This window comes from Hemiscyllium ocellatum, chromosome 18 (assembly GCF_020745735.1).
Source record: "Hemiscyllium ocellatum isolate sHemOce1 chromosome 18, sHemOce1.pat.X.cur, whole genome shotgun sequence".
Taxonomy (NCBI): domain Eukaryota; kingdom Metazoa; phylum Chordata; class Chondrichthyes; order Orectolobiformes; family Hemiscylliidae; genus Hemiscyllium; species Hemiscyllium ocellatum.
The window spans coordinates 9,635,745-9,652,835 of record NC_083418.1 but is presented as its reverse complement, the minus strand read 5'-3'; the positions used below and the strand labels follow the sequence as shown (position 1 = coordinate 9,652,835).

The following is a 17,091-nucleotide window of genomic DNA, read 5'->3' as shown; positions in this document are numbered from 1 at the left end:
TTCCTTTTGGGATCTGAATTGCCCTGTATGAAAATCCACTGAAACCATAACACTATATACTCCCTATCTTGTGATTAACTGTAGTCTTCTTGCGGTAAGTGTCTCTAACTGGATTGTTCCTACACTGAGTGTGCCTGACTGTCATAGTTGCTGCCGAGTGTACTTGACTACAATCTATGAGTTTACATCTCAGGGTGGGACAAGCGATCAGCTGTGGCTGCGATGCAGTGGAATACTCACCAGATGTGGAAGGCGATCAAGCAGGTCATTCACTTCCTGACTGTGCACCAGCCCAATGTGCGATTTACCCATCAACCTCCTCACCTTCTTCCGGATGTCATTCTTGTTGACCTGCAAATAGGATGTGACACCCAGTTACCCTCAACATCCACAAAATCCTCAACAAATCACCACCAAGCGTCGCTGTCACCCACAGCTCAACTCCTGCTCGAAAACAAAGCTTCAGCACAAAGATATCATCAACTTTGATTTACTATGGGATAGCATTGGCTTCAAGCTACAACATGTTTCACAGCATTCAGAAACAAAGTGGTGTACTAAATTTTGAAAGGAGGAAGTATCTGGTCAGGTCAGTTGCCCTAAAAGGAGGAAAGAGAATGGAAGTAGTATCAGGAAGGTATTCCAGAGTTTGGGATCTAGCAGCCGTAGGTTCAGCTACCAATAGTAAAATGATTAGAATCAGAAACATACAAGAGACCAGATCATTAGGGGAATGCCGATGTATTGGAAGATTGTGGATCCAGAAGGGATTACAGAAATACGGCTGAAAGAGGCTAGGGAGGATTGGAATATGATTCTGGATTAGTGGTGCTGGAAGAGCACAGCAGTTCAGGCAGCATCCAAGGAGCAGCGAAATCGACGTTTCAGGCAAAAGCCCTAAGGGCTTCTGCCCGAAACATCAATTTCGCTGCTCCTTGGATGCTGCCTGAACTGCTGTGCTCTCCCAGCACCACTTATCCAGAATCTGGTTTCCAGCATCTGCAGTCATTGTTTTCACCTCCTGGATTGGAATATGAACAATGATAAGGAATGCAAACTTGAAAAAATAAGACATTGCTATCCTGGGTGCCAATGTTGATAAGCACAAGTGAACAGGGGTGGAGGTGGAATAGTGCGAATTAAAACAGGGGCAGAGCTTTGTGTGACCTAAAGAGGGAGACGGGACAAGGGTTGGAATCACTAAGGGGCAGGAAAGGCACAAGCAATAAAAGAAAAACAAAAAGAAAAGCCAAAGAACTGCAGTTGCTGGAAATCTGAAACAGAAACAGCTGGAGAAAGTCAACATCCTTGGAGACAAAACTGAGTTAACACTTTGGGTCCAGTGACCCTTCTTCAGAACTCAGGGCACAAATAAAAGGATGGCAACCTCACAAAGACAGGAACAGCAATGGATAACCAAGTGGTCAGAGGTTCATTCAGGGTTGGAACCAACAGAAATAATACCAATAGGCAGGCTCCTTTCAGACTGAGCGAGGGAGCCGGCAGCTCACAATGAAGAGGCCGCAGCTTCAGTCTTCTCAATATTCAATTGAGGGAAATGTTTGCTTATCCAGCATTTGATGACCAGCTTAAAGTCAGAGGAGGACTGCAGAGTGGTGGGGGCAAGGTCCAATGTATGCGTTGACAAACAAAACCATGCTGCTGAGCGGACAGATAAGGAATAGGAGGTGGGACCAAGAATAAATCTTCGAGGGACTCCAGAGGGCAAGGGTGTAGAAGCAGCAGGTGAAGGCATTTGTTGGTGATTCTCAGGATATTTCGAGACAGCTAAGAATGGAACTGGATGAGAACAATCTCATCCAACTGGACAAATGGAGAGGTGTTGGAGCAGGATGGCTGGTCACTCTGCGAAAGGCAAAAGCCAGAAAGGAGAGCCAAGGTGCTGGGAGGGTACTATAGGCTCCTCAAACAGTTCGAGAGAAATAGAAAAGCACATATGTAAACAGATTTTAGGGAAGTGTAAAAGTAATAGGGTAGTGGCAGTAACTAGGGCGGTGTGTGAAAAGTTTGGAGGGAGCAGAATTCTTAAAATGCAAAGTATAGAGATGATCGAACAGGACAGGGGGTGATCCTGCACTTCAATGGCAGAACCCTTAGAAGCACTTACATAGAGAGATTAGATTATTTACAGTGTGGAAACAGGCCCTTCGGCCCAACCCACCCATACCCCTACATTTACCCCTTACCTAAATCTACGGGCAATTTAGCATGGCCAATTCGCCTGACCCGCACATCTTTGGACTGTGGGAGGAAACCGGAGCACCCGGAGGAAACGGGGAGAACGTGCAAACTCCACAGTCGCCTGAGGCGGGAATTGAACCCGGGTCTCTGGCGCTGTGAGGCAGCAGTGCTAACTACTGTGCCACCGTGCCGCCCACGATGCCACCGTGCCACCCACAGACCTAGGAAGACAGGTGCATAGTTCCCTACGAGTGGCAACGGAAGTGGAGAAGATGGTCAAGAAGTCAAATGGCATGCTTGCCTTCATCAGTCAGGGCATAAAGTATAAAAACTGGCAATGCTGAGAATGTGTGGCACTGGAAAAGCATCTGAAGAACAGGAGAATCGATGTTTCAAGCATGCTCATATTGTTCCAGCACCACACTCTCGACTCTGATCTCCAGTATCTGCAGTTCCCACTTCTCCCATAAAAATTGGCAAATAATGCTACGGCTGTATAGATCTTTAGGGAAACCATATCTGGAATACTGTGTACAGTTCTGGATGCCACACTATCAGGAGGATGGGAGATAGACGGGCTGGTCAGATCAGTGGCAAATGGAATTCAATCCAGATAAGTGTGCAGTGATGCAGTTGGGCAGGACTAACAAGGCAAGGGAATACATGAAGAACAATAGAACTCTGGGAAGCACTTAAGATCGCAGGAACCACTGCACATGCCCACCTGCCCCTTCAGTTCCCATGACAGGTGAATAAGTGATTAAGAAAATACACTTGCCTTCATTAGTCCAGTGGTAGGATGTAAGAGCAGGGAAGTTATGCTGAAACTGTATAAAATGTTGGTTAGGCTAGTTCTGGAATCCACATTATAGGAGGGACATGATTGCACTGGAAAGGGCACATGGGAGATTTACCAGGATGTTGCCTTGGTTGGAGAGACTTAGTTCTGAAGGTAGACTGGACAGACTGGGGTGGTTTTCCTTACAGGGAGGGGTCATGATTGAGATGTGCAAAATTGAGGGGGATAGATAGGGTAATCAAGAAGAAACTTGTCCCCTTAGTGGAGGGTTCAATGACCAGAGCCAGAGACTTAAGGCAAGGAGCAGAAGCGATGTGTGGAAAACTTTTGTCACCCAGAGGGTGGAGGGAAATGTATGTGAAACATGATTACAGACTCAAGGATTTTAGAGAAGAAAGGAAGGTTGCAGATGGGGCAGTAATATTTAAGCACCAAACGGTAAAGGGCATGGTTTTTGGAGGGATGGGTGAGGAGAGAATGGATATCACCAGAGAGGGGACAGTTAACAATACTGACTGACACAGCTGAAGTAACAGCAAGTGGACCTCATGGATAATAGGACCTTAGAGAGGACAAGGAGAAAGAGAACCTCTACCAAGAAGTAAAATTCTGATCCTGTAAGAGTTTGGTGAGACAGTGTAGAGACAGCTTTACTCTCATGCCTGTGCTGTCCCTGTCCTGGGCCCTAACGGCTGTGTATAAAGTAACCACAGAGGGCTGACCTTGACCATCAGCATGTAGATGATCATATTGTACAGCAGCGTAGACAGCAATCGGTCTTCATCATCTTCCAGCCGCTTTCGGTCATGCTCGCCCAGTGACTCATACCTGGGGGAAAGAGTGCAAGACTAGTTAACTGGTTACCCGCGCCACGCAGTACCCACTTCACACAGCACAGCCAAACAGCAGAGGGGTGCCCTACCTGTCAATCATTTCTTGTGGTCCCTGATCCATGCCCATTCCTTCTCTTTCTAACATCACAGCATCAAGGTACGTGTCCTCCCAGAACTGGACCTGGTCCCACAGTACTGAGCGTTCCTTACCTGTGGAAGGGGAGCAATAGGTGAGATAGTTGCAGTAAATCATCCCTCACCCACCCATTGCACAATCTCAGGACCAACCCTGAACAGCGCAGAGTGCCAGCATGTGCCTGGAGCTCAGATTTACTGGAGTAGATTTGGAGTTACATGTTATTCTTCCCAGAGACAGGTCAATGGCAGGGAGCAAGAGAGATCAGGACATGGCCAGACACCCAGTAACGGAGCAGGATCATCATCTTGCAACAAGGATGGAAGGGCAATTAATACCCAACTAGTGATCAAGATGAAGAATATTCAGTTTGGGGGTGAGGGGAAACTTCACAGCAAGGTTTTGATGTTGGGCAGGTGGAATTGGAAGGTTTTTGGTGACAGAGTCATGGGGGACCCTGGGGGGGGGGGGGGGGGGAGGTGTTGAGACATGTTGTGGGGTTGGGGGAGGTACCAATGTCACAGCAGGTGAGGGGGCAGAAAAGGAGGCGCCAGAGTCACAGTGAAGAAGGGGGGGGGCTTGGGGGAGAAGGCAGGTGAGGAGACACTGGGGTCACATGGGGAGGTGGAGAGACACTGGGATCACGGTGGGTGGGTGGCGGAGAGGAGCCACTGAGGTCACATCAAGTGGGGCAAGAGGAGACAGCAAGGTCACGATGGGGTGGTTTCAGGTGGAGGGGAGAGAAGAGGAAACACTGGGGTCATATTTGGGGTGAGGGGTGGGGTTGAGAAGATGGATGGAGAGGAAACACTGGGTTCCTAGGGGTGGGGTCGAAGAACAACAGACACTGGGACCATGGTGGGGAGGGGGGGATGCAGGAGATCTAGTGGAGAGTGCTACATCAGGGTAACCAGGGGAAAGGACTTGGAGCTGAAAGATGGCCCTGGCTAGGAGTCTGGACGTAACAGGATGACACCCCATGGGCCTGACAGGTAAGAATTTGGCTGAGAAAAGACTGGAAAAGGTTTCACTGGCCGGTGAAAGCCTAACATGCAGCACCGGTGCGAGAACAGATATAGGAGAGATTTGTTACTCAGAGATAGGGTCTCCATGGCTGCGTCCTCCAACTGGTCCCACATTGTGCTCTTGTCTCTCCCTGAGCAGGTCCAAGGCAGCAAGTGGAAAGGAAAAGAGCCCAGCATTTAGTTACATTCAGTAGGCAGGATGGTAGCTCGATTTACATTCCTCACGCAGAACAGAATGCAGCACAGAGTCTTTGCAATCCCAGATACTGTCAGACTGAACCAGGCACAGGAGCAACCGACTGAACAAGTGGGAGGCTCAGCAAACACACAATTAATTCAGTGAAAGAAATACCTGCTCTAGATCCCACCCAGACACACATTCCACACGCAGGGCTGAGGTGGTGGGGAGCATGGGCCATTACAGGGATATCTGGCCCAACCAGAGCAAGCATACAGGAGGACAGAGAGAGGCTGCATGGTCTGAGGGAGGGGGGGGGGGGTTGGAGAAGACAACAGATGGGGGGAGGGGGACGAGAGCACCAGAGGGGAGGGGGAATGAGAGCGCGGGAGGGGAGGGGGAACAAGAGCACGGGGAGAGGGACAGAGACAAGAACGCAGGGAGAGGGGGGCAGACGGGGAAGATGGGGACCGCGAGCACGCAGGGGACAAAGACGAAGGGGCAGATTGGAAGTGGGCGGTGAACAGAATAGTCAAGTCATGTGCCCTGTTCCTGGTCACCCTGTACCATGCAGTTTGCTTCTCATCCCTCTCACACCGACACTCAGGAACAAGGGGAACTGCCTTAACCACAGATAGCACCACCACAAGACAGAGACAGACAGACAGGGAGAGAGGGAGGAGAGGGAGGAGAGAGAGAGCGCGAGAGAGCGCGAGAGAGCGCGAGAGAGCGCGAGAGAGCGCGAGAGAGCGCGAGAGAGCGCGAGAGAGCGCGAGATCACCACCAACAGTACACTGAGAAAGAGAACACACACAGTGCCTCACCCATACACACAGTTCATTACCCTTACAGAGGCACTTCAACACATTGGCCATGCAGTGTCTCCCTCCAAACACCAGACCCCACATACAAACTGCGTGGTTGTCACTCCAAATAAAAACGGTGAGGGAGCACTCTGACAGTAACTGATGCCACAGGAAGTATTGTGGATTCTAGGATAATGAGTTGGTGCAAGTCACTCTTCATTCTGTATTCTCAAATCATCTTCAAACAAAAAAAGACAGGCTTTATTTTCTGTTCTTACCCAACAGTCCCTCAAAGAGGTAAACCCTCTGACTGGTGTCCTCTGGTGGGCTAGGAGCCTGGACATATGCACTGCCCCCTTTTGCAGCCTTGAAGCCAGCTGCCAGCATGTGAGGTTTCCCCTGTCAGAGAGAACACTGTCAGCACTGAGCCTTTCACTGTCAGTCCCAGCACACACACTCACCTGACCCTCACTCCTACAAAGCCCCACTCTCCCCAATCATTCCTACTTCCCTCTTCATTCGTCCGACTCCACTCATTCTGGGGGACACCAGTTTGGAGCACAGTTTACACCTCACTACCCCGCCTCTGACAAAAGACAGTGTCTTCCAGGGGAACCCTCTATCATCCATTCTCACTGACTCCTCTCCCTTGGTCAGCCCCTCCCACCCTCAGTCCCCCTCTCCCCTCAGACTGCCCCCCTCTGCCTGCAGTCCCCTCTCCCCTCAGACTGGCCTCTTGCCCGCAGTCCCCTCTCCCCTCAGACTGCCCCCCTCTGCCTGCAGTCCCCTCTCCCCTCAGACTGCCCCCCTGCCCACATTCCCCTCTCCCCTCAGACTGCCCCATCCCAATCTCTCATTCTCTGGAGTTGGTTCCCCTTTGTCTGTTCCTGGGAACACAGCAGACGTCTCTGAGATGAGCTAACCTATTCCAAACTCAGCAATTTCACCCTGCACCCAGGGAGGGAGGGGTAAACACTCGATTCCCATTTGTTAATGGGGGTGAGCATGTCAAGTGACTTACAAAGATGTATCTGGTGTCAGTGTTAGTCTCGATCTCGCTGTCGGAGAGCGTTCCTCTGGATGTTGCTGCCTCTAGGGTGTTCTTGCCGGTCACACTTTCTCCAGCAGCACTGCTGTAATCACTGTCAGCACCCAAGGTCTCTCCAGAGCTGTTACTCACCTGCAACAAGAGATGATAACACAAGTGATTGTCAACTGCCCAAACACAACAACATGTCTCAGACCAATAGCTGCATTTGATCCAACACAACACTTATACCAAACACAGTCCCTGTCCATGGGCTGGGGGAGCATTAGGAATCTGGGTAGAGAAGGTTTCACTAGGGATTACAAGGGATGATAAATTGCATACAAAATCTCCTGACAGGGGAACAGAACACAGGGAGCCCCCATGAGGGGGGTATGAAGGGGGCAGTGGGAAGGTGTGTACAGAAAGTCCAGGTAGGGTTGACAGTGAAAAGTGGAAGACTTTGAAAAACTATAATAAGAATGGTGTCTCAGTGGCGAGCACTACTGCCTCACAGCACCAGGGACACGAGTTCAATTTGAGCCATGGGTGACAATCTGTGTGGAGTATGCACGTTCTCCCAGTGTCTGCATGGGTTTCTCCAAATGCTCCAGTTTCCTCCCACAATCCAAAGATGTATGGGTTAAGTGGACTGGCCAGGGGCAATTGCCTACAGTGTCAAATGACATGCAGGCTAGGTGAATTATGCTGAGTTACAGGGAAAGGGTAAGGGGATGCTCTTTGGAGGGCAGGTAGAGACTTGATGGACACTAAAGATTCTTTGATTCTAAAGGGTTACGTGACTCTTAAATCAAGAAACATGAGGTACTAGGTGAACCCCCAAATGTTTCCTGAAGAAACCTTAAAGTTCCAAATCCTCTGAAATAACTTTAAGATGCCAACTATTGGCAAATAATATGATCCAAGTCAAGGTGTGCTGAAAAATTCTTCAATTACAAAATGCAAGCATCTTTGGAAGAGCGGAGCTAGTTGGCTCCATCCAAAGCTGTCCCTTGCCTGCTGGAGATGCCGGAAGCTAGACATCCTCAACTTCTGATTCAAAGGTGGACCAAGCCAGAGATGCCGGTCTTCATAGCTCTGATGATGGGGCGGGGGGATTCTGACTGTAGCAATTCCTTGGACTGGAGATGTGGGCCCAGGATGAGCAATGTGTTGCAGTGGGAGCTGGTGATAGTCATCTCTGGACAGCAGGACTGAGTCAAGATAGACAACTGGGACAAACCAGTAGAAATGTAACCAAAAATTAACAACCTGCAGATGCATCGATTTACCAGCACCGTACAGTACGAGCGCATGAGTGTGTGAAGCAAGTGAGGCAAAATGCAACTTGTGAAATACAAGTGATTACTCAGCTATAGCAGCATAATAAACAGAGTTGTTATCGAAAACATAGAAAATAGGAAGACTCAGCTATTCAGCCCTTTGAGCCTGTTACACCAATGTGATCATGACTGACCATCCAACTCAGTACCCTGTTCCCATTTTCTCCCAATATCCTTTGATCCATTAAACCCTAAGTACAATACTATTCCTCCTTGAAAATAATATTTTGACCTCAATCTACTTCTGCAACAGACTCACCACTCTCTGGGTGAAGGTATGTTTCTTTACCTATGTCCTACGTTGTCTACCCTGTATCCTTAGACTGAGTGCCTTGGTTCCGAGGTTCTCAGACATCTGTACAATCCCTCTTGTATTTATCCTCTCTAGTCCTGTTAAGTTTCTGTGAGATTGCCCCCTCATTCTTCTAAACTCCAGTGAACGTAATTCTAACCGATCAAGATAATAATCAAAATCCATCCTGGCACCACAGGAATCAGTTTGGCAAACCTTTGTTGCACTCTCTTCTTAGCCAGAATATCCTTCCTCAGATAAGGGGACCAAAACTGCATACAACACTCCAGGAGTGATCTCCCTAAGGCCATGTGCAAATGCAAGAAGACATCACCTCTTCTGCACTCAAATCCTCTTGCTATGAAGACCAACATAGCATTTGCCTTTTTCATTGCCGACTGTACCTGTATGCTTACCTTCAACAGCTGGTGCACCAGGATACCCAAGTCTCATTGCATCTCTCCCTTTCCCTAACGTTAAGTCAATCTTAAAGATTTCATACAAAAGGATAATTTCTCTGGATCTGAATCACTGGAAAGTAACGGTGTTGGGAAATAGATGAGACTTTGTCTGTCATGTATTTTAAGACTGTTCAGTTTACATCATCAGATAACCAGACATGTTTTGTTTGATTTGACTTTTAGAAGGAACTTCTTTTACTCTTAAGGAAAATGCACAGCCTGGGTACTTATGTTTTAGTGAATGATCACGTTTAATAGACAAAAATGATCAAACCAGGTTTCATTTTGGGATCTAACATGTCGAGTTGAAACATCAGCTGGGACGGTGAAAAGGGTTTTTGAGTTGAGGCATCTGTGCCTCTGTTCAAGACACAAATACACAAAGGTGTTGAACATAACACAGGAGTGCTGCAGTCGAGGTAACTGCATGGATTGGATTTTGGAACAGGCCTTGAATGTTATGAAGTGTTTCCTGGGACAAAGCGACATTCAAGTCGCTCCAAGATTGCAAATAATATTCCTTGAGTTTGTTTGCAAGTCCATTTGTATGCGATTCAGTGCAGGACAATGTAAAATAGCTCTAAGTACAGGAAACACTTGGATGTCGGATATTTAAAATTACACTCCTGGAACCCCCATGGAATAGTGGATTGTTTGAAATGTTTGACAAAGTCTAACTTGGTAGATATAACAGAAGGAGGAAAGTAGGATCTAGTAAGGGAGAGATACTGAACGCAATTATCTAACTTTAGAATCAGAAGAAGGTGCCACCTAAAATTAAGATGTCACAGCTAGCAGCAGCTACGGTTCAATTAGACATGGAAAACAAATTGAACATGAGAGAGAGAGACAGAGAGAGAGAGAACAAACAATGAGACATGAAAAAGGAAATGACAAGGAGAGAAACTGGAAAAACGAAAGCTTGACATAGGAAAGCAGGTAGAATTTAAAAACTATTAACACAAGAGTGACATGGGAAATTAGATTAGATTAGAGTAGTTTACTTACAGTGTGGAAACAGGCCCTTCAGCCCAACAAGTCCACACCGACCCTCCACAGAGCAACCCACCCAGACCCATTTCCCTACACCTGACACTATGGGCAATTTAGCATGGCCAATTCACTTAACCTGCACATCTTTGGACTGTGGGAGGAAACCGGAGCACCCGGAGGAAACCCACACAGACAAGGGGAGAATGTGCAAACTCCACACAGACAGTTGCCCAAGGTGGGAATTGAGCCGGGGTCTCTGGCGCTGTGAGGGCAGCAGTGCTAACCACTGTGTCACCGTGCCGCCCATAATTAGATATCACTATTTGGCCAATGAAAATCTTAAAGGATGAAAGAAGAGATAATTCCAACTCCAGTGCCATCTTCTCTCCACTGCCCTTCTTTCTCCTGACCCAGTGGCCATGTACCAGACCCAGTACTCAAATTCTGGATCAGTGGTGCTGGAAGAGCACAGCAGTTCAGGCAGCATCCAAAGTGCAGCAAAATCGACATTCCGGGCAAAAGTCCTTCATCAGGAATAAAGGCAGTGAGCCTGAAGCCTGGAGAGATAAGCTGGAGGAGGGTGGGGGTGGGGAGAAAGTAGCACAGAGTACAATGGGTGAGTGGGGGAGGGGATGAAGGTGATAGGTCAGGGAGGAGAGGGTGGAGTGGATAGGTGGAAAAGGAGATAGGCAGGTCGGACAAGTCATGGGGACAGTGCTGAGCTGGAAGTTTGGAACTAGGGTGAGGTAGGGGAAGGGGAAATGAGGAAACTGGTGAAGTCCACATTGATGCCCTGAGTTGAAGTGTTCTGAGGCGGAAGATGAGGTGTTCTTCCTCCAGGCGTCTGGTGGTGAGGGAGCGGCGGTGAAGGAGGCCCAGGACCTCCATGTCCTTGGCAGAGTGAGAGGGGGAGTTGAAATGTTGGGCCACAGGGCGGTGTGGTTGATTGTTGCTGGTGTCCTGGAGATGTTCTCTAACACGCTCTGCTAGGAGGCGCCCAGTCTTCCCAATGTAGAGGAGACCGCATCGGGAGCAACTGATACAATAAATGATATTAGTGGATGTGCAGGTAAAACTTTGATGGATGTGGAAGGCTCCTTTAGGGCCTTGGATAGAGGTGAGAGAGGAGGTATGGGCACAGGTTTTACAGTTCCTGCGGTGGCAGGGGAAAGTGCCAGGATGGGAGGGTGGGTTGTAGGGGGGTGTGGACCTGACCAGGTAGTCACGGAGGGAACGGTCATTGCGGAAGGCGGAAAGGAGTGGGAAGGGAAATATATCCCTGGTGGTGGGGTCTTTTTGGAGGTGGCGGAAATATCGGCAGATGATTTGGTTTATGCGAAGGTTTGTAAGGTGGAAGGTGAGCACCAGGGGTGTTCTGTCCTTGTTACGGTTGGAGGGGTGGGGTCTGAGGGGGGAACGTGGATGAGACCTGAAACGTCGATTTCGCTGCACTTTCGAAGCTGCCTGAACTGCTGTGCTCTTCCAGCACCACTAATCCAGAATCTGGTTTCCAGCATCTGCAGACATTGTTTTTACCAGTATTCAAATTCCCTTCTCACCAGAATCTTATGAAGTGCAGGCACTCAATAGTGTGAAAAAATATCTCACTTTATTTGCAAAGGTAGCTGGATTGACAAAGATCCCAAGAAATGACTATTACAGAGCATTCTGTCAACTACAGCTAAGATGGCATTATGCATGTTACCTATATCAATGATTTGGATGAGAATGTACAAGGCATGATTAGTAAGTTTGTCGATGACATTAAAATAGGCCGTATATTGAATAGTGAAGGTAGTTATCAGAGGTTTCAGCAGGATCTTGATCAGCTGGCGAAGTGGGCTGAGAAATGGCAAACATAGTTTAATATAGCCAAATGTGAAGTCTGACATTTGTGGGCGGCACGGTGGCACAGTGGTTAGCACTGTTGCCTCACAGCGCGTGAGACCCGGGTTCATTCCCCGACTCAGGCGACTGATTGTGTGGAGTTTGCACGTTCTCCCCGTGTCTGCGTGGGTTTCCTCCGGGTGCTCTGGTTTCCTCCCACAGTCACAAAGATGTGCGGGTCAGGTGAATTGGCCATGCTAAATTGCCCGTAGTGTTAGGTAAGGGGTAAATGTAGGGGTATGGGTGGGTTGCGCTTCGGCGGGTTGGTGTGGATTTGTTGGGCCGAAGGGCCTGTTTCCACACTGTAAGTAATCTAATCTAAAAAAAAAATTTTGGAAAATCAAATCAAGGTAGGAGTTTCATGGTGAATAATAGAGCCTTAAGGAGTGTCAGCTGCACGATTCTCTAAAATTGGAGTCACAGATAGACAGGTCAGGGAAGGCAGCTTTTGGTACATGGGCCTTCATCAGTCAGGGCACAGAGTATAGAAGTTGGAAAGTTATGTTGCAGTTGTACCCTGAGTTTGGGGAATCGAGAATGAGAGGGCCTAGGTTTAGGGTGAGAGGGAAAAGATTTAAAAGGGACCTAAGGGGCAACTGTTTCACACAAAGGGTAGTGTGTGTTTGGAATGAGCTGCCAGAGCAAATGTTGGAGGCTGATACAATTAGAACATTTAAAAAGCATCTGCAAGCATATATGACCAGAAAGGGTTGATAGAAGGATATGGGCCAAGTGCAGGTAAATGTGACCAGATTAGTTTAGGATATCTGGTCGACATAGACTGAAGGGTTTGTTTCTGTGCTGTACACCTCTCTGAGTCTATGTACAGAACATTGGTGAGGCCCTACTTGGAGTACTGCGTTCAGTTTTGGTCACTTTGCTGTAGGATGTTGTTAACTGGAAAGAGTGCAGAAGAAATTTACAAGGATATTGCCAGGATTCAAGGTGAGAGTTTAAGGTTAGAGGGGAAAGAATAAATGGGAACCGGAGGGGTAACTTTTTTTTTACACAAAGCGTGGTACAGAAATGGAATGAGCTGCCAGTGCAAGCGGTTGAGGCGGGTACGTTAACAACATTTAAAAGGCATTTGGATAAATACATGGATAGGAAAGATTGAGGAGGACATGGGCCAAGTGCAGGGAAATGGGCTTAGCGTGGATGGACATTTTGGTCAGTTTGGGCCAAAGGGCTTGTTTTCCATGCTGTAGGTTTCTAACAATTTGCAAATGAACTTGCAAATACTAATGAACTTGCTCCAACGTTCATCAATTAAAACTAAGAACTTGTAAAACATCTGTCATGATATCCGTAAAATTTGCAAGGAAGATTGTTGGATCAGTGGTTGAAATCACAGAAACATTTTGGAAACACGTGGAAAATAATTCTGGTAGAATTCAGAAAACGCATTGCTGCAAGCTTAAAAATCTAACTTAGATGAGGGTCAGGTATCAAAGACCATAGAAACAGTAGTTCTGATAGATACAGACGATCTCTCTCACAGACAGGTGATGAGATGGTCATGTGGGAATCGACAAGTAAGGTGGAGGACTGGAAAATCCAAAAAAGGAAGAGGAATTATTTTTAGAGAACAAAACGGTTCTGAGTTGAGAAAGGATCACTCGACCCAAAATGTTATCTGTGATTTCTCTTCACAGATGCTGCCACCAGACCTGTTGAGGTTTTCCAGAAACTTCTATTTCAGTCTGATGTTGGCCGATGATACCAGAGGGTCAACGAAGCAGAAAATATTAATGAGGTATACATGAAGGTTACAAACAAACTCAAGGAAGAGTTGAGTTAAAGAGTGACTTAGTAAATGGAGAATAGACAATAGACAACAGGTGCAGGAGTAGGCCATTCTGCCCTTCGAGCCTGCACCACCATTCGATATGATCATGGCTGATCATCCTTAATCAGTATCCTGTTCCTGCCTTATCCCCATAACCCTTGATTCCACTATCCTTGAGAGTTCTGTCCAACTCTATCTTAAATGAATCCAGAGACTGGGCCTCCACTGCTCTCTGGGGCAGAGCATTCCACACAGCCACCACTCTCTGGGTGAAGAAGTTTCTCCTCATCTCTGTCCTAAATGGTCTACCCCATATTTTTAAGCTGTGTCCTCTGGTTCGGCTCTCACCCATCAGCGGAAACATGCTTCCTGCCTCCAGAGTGTCCAATCCTTTAATAATCTTATACGTCTCAATCAGATCCCCTCTCAGTCTTCTAAACTCAAGGGTATACAAGCCCAGTCACTCCAGTCTTTCAGCGTAAGGTAGTCCCACCATTCTAGGAATTGACCTCGTGAACCTACGCTGCACTCCCTCAATAGCCAAAATGTCTTTCCTCAAATTTGGAGACCAGAACTGCACACAGTACTCCAGGTGTGGTCTCACCAGGGCCCTGTACAGCTGCAGAAGAACCTCTCTGCTTCTATACTCAATCCCTCTTGTTATGAAGGCCAGCATGCTATAAGCCTTCTTCACTACCTGTTGTACCTGCATGCTTACCTTCATTGACTGGTGTACAAGAACACCCAGATCTCTCTGTACTGCCCCTTTGCCTAAATTGATTCCATTTAGGTAGTAATCTGCCTTCCTGTTCTTGCCACTGAAGTGGATAACCATACATTTATCAACATTAAACTGCATCTGCCATGCATCTGACCACTCACCTAACTTGCCCAGGTCACCCTGTAATCTCCTAACATCCTCATCACATTTCACCCTGCCCACCCAGCCTAGTATCATCAACAAATTTGCTAATGTTATTACTAATACCATCTTCTATATCATTAACATATATTGTAAAAAGCTGCGGTCCCAGTACTGATCCCTGCGGTACCCCACTGGTCACTGCCTGCCATTCCGAAATGGAGCCGTTTATCACTACTCTTTGTTTCCTATCAGCCAACCAACTTTCAATCCAAGTTAGTACTTTGTCCCCAATACCATGTGCCCTAATTTTGCTCACTAACCTCCTATGTGGGACTTTATCAAAAGCTTTCTGAAAGTCCAGGTACACTACATCTACTGGATCTCCCTCGTCCATCTTCAGAGTTACATCCTCAAAAAATTCCAGAAGACTAGTCAAGCATGATTTCCCCTTCATAAATCCATGCTGACTCTGACCTATCCTGTTACTACTATCCAGATGTGTCGGAATTTCATCCTTTATAATAGACTCCAGCATCTTTCCCACCACTGAGGTCAGACTAACTGGTCTATAAATTTCCTGCTTTCTCTTTCCCACCTTTCTTAAAAAGTGGTACAACAATTAACCACCCTCCAATCCGCAGGAACTGATCCCAAATCTATCAAACTCTGGAAAATAATCACCAACGAATCCACGATTTCTCGAGCCACCTCCTTCAGTACCCTGGGATGTAGACCATCAGGCCCCGGGGACTTATCAACCTTCAGACCTAACAGTCTCTCCAACACCAATTCCTGGCAAATATAAATTCCCTTCAGTTCAGGTCCTTCAGCCACTGTTACCTCAGGGAGATTGCTTGTGTCTTCCCCAGTGAACACAGATCTGAAGTACCAATTCAATTCTTCTGCCACTTCTTTGTTCCCCGTAATATATTCCCATTTCTGTCTTCAAGGGCCCAATTTTAGTCTTAACCATTTTTTTGCCTTTCAAATACCTAACAAAAAGCTTTTACTATCCTCCTTTATATTATTGGCCAGTTTACCTTTGTACCTAATTTTTTCTCTGCATACTTCCTTCTTAGTAATCCTCTGTTATTCTTTAAAAGCTTCCCAGTCCTCAGTTTTCCCACTTATCTTTGCTATGTTATACTTTTTCTCTTTTAACATGTTTCTGAACTTCCCTCGTCAGCCACGGTCACCCATGCCTCCTCCTAGGATCTTTCTTCCTTTTTGGAATGAACTGATCCTGCAACTTCTGCATCACACACAGAAATATCCGCCATTGTTCCTCCACTGTCATCCCTGATAAGGTATTGCACCACTGAACTTTGGCCAGCTCCTCCCTCATAGCTCCATAGTTCCCTTTATTCAACAGAAATATTGTCACTTCCGATTGTACCCTCTCCCTCTCAAATTGCAGATTGAAGCTTATTGTATTATGGTCACTACTTCCCAATGGCTCCTTCACATTGAGGTCCCTGACCAATTCTGGTTCGTTGCACAATATCTGATCCAGAATTGCCTTCTCCTTGGTCGGCTCCAGCACCAGCTGTTCTAAGAATCCATCTCAGAGGCACTCCACAAAGTCTCTTTCTTGAGGTCCAATACCATCCTGATTCTCCCAGTCTACCTGCATCTTTGCGACAGGCCAATTTCAGCTCCTGATTTAACTTACATCCGACATCTAGACTACTGTTGGGGGCCTGTAGGTAACTCCCAAGGAGGGTCTTTTTACTCTTAGTATTTCTCAGCTCTATCCACACTGACTCTACATCACCTGATTCTAGGTTCCCCCGCACAAGGGACTGAATATCATCCCTTACCAACATAGCCACCCCACCCTCTCTGCCCGTCAGTCTGTCTTTACGATAGCACATGGAGCCTTGAATATTCATTTCCCAGGCCCTGTCCACTTGAAGCCACGTCTCAGTTATCCCCACAATATCGTAGCTGCCAATTTCCAAAAGAGCCTCAAGCTCATCCATCTTATTTCTAATGCTTCGTGCACTCATGTATAGTATTTGTAATTTGTTACAGCCCTCACCCTTCCCATCAACTCCTATTTCACTCAGTTGGAGTTGGGAAATAAATCCCTTTAAAAGAATTAATTTTATCTTGGGAAATGATCTGCTACGTTCATAACGATTGGTTTCACCAAGAGTGGTGGGTCACCACTGAAGATACAAGAACAGATTACTACAGAAGAAATAATCCAAGATGTTCCTCATCTGTGATGTGACTATATACAGGCCCACAAAATTAGACAGGAAGAACATAAGTATGAAAAGGGAGATACTTTGCAAACAGTTATTAGATATAATGTTCAAAAACTTAAACAAAAGAGGTGAAGGTAAAGAGAATGAGGCTAACATACTGAGCCCATCTTCTTTTAATAGAAATGCAACAAACAGATTCTGAATTGAGAAGGTTAGTCCAGACCACTCACTGAGAGATTGAT

At 46.9% G+C, this 17,091-nt stretch overlaps 1 protein-coding gene across 5 annotated transcripts in view; it reads right to left on the bottom strand.

Annotated features, from left to right (window-relative positions):
* The window catches only part of madd (MAP-kinase activating death domain), a 166,345-nt gene that overhangs the window by 28,740 nt on the left and 120,514 nt on the right, over positions 1 to 17,091 (bottom strand). For all 5 annotated transcript variants that reach the window (XM_060838685.1, XM_060838686.1, XM_060838684.1 and 2 more), the window contains 5 exons: positions 7,001 to 7,159; positions 6,258 to 6,378; positions 3,924 to 4,044; positions 3,724 to 3,829; positions 241 to 351 (listed from right to left, as the gene is read on the bottom strand). In XM_060838685.1, the coding sequence (XP_060694668.1) occupies positions 241 to 351; positions 3,724 to 3,829; positions 3,924 to 4,044; positions 6,258 to 6,378; positions 7,001 to 7,159 (618 nt within the window). The remainder of the gene's footprint in view (positions 1 to 240; positions 352 to 3,723; positions 3,830 to 3,923; positions 4,045 to 6,257; positions 6,379 to 7,000; positions 7,160 to 17,091) is intronic.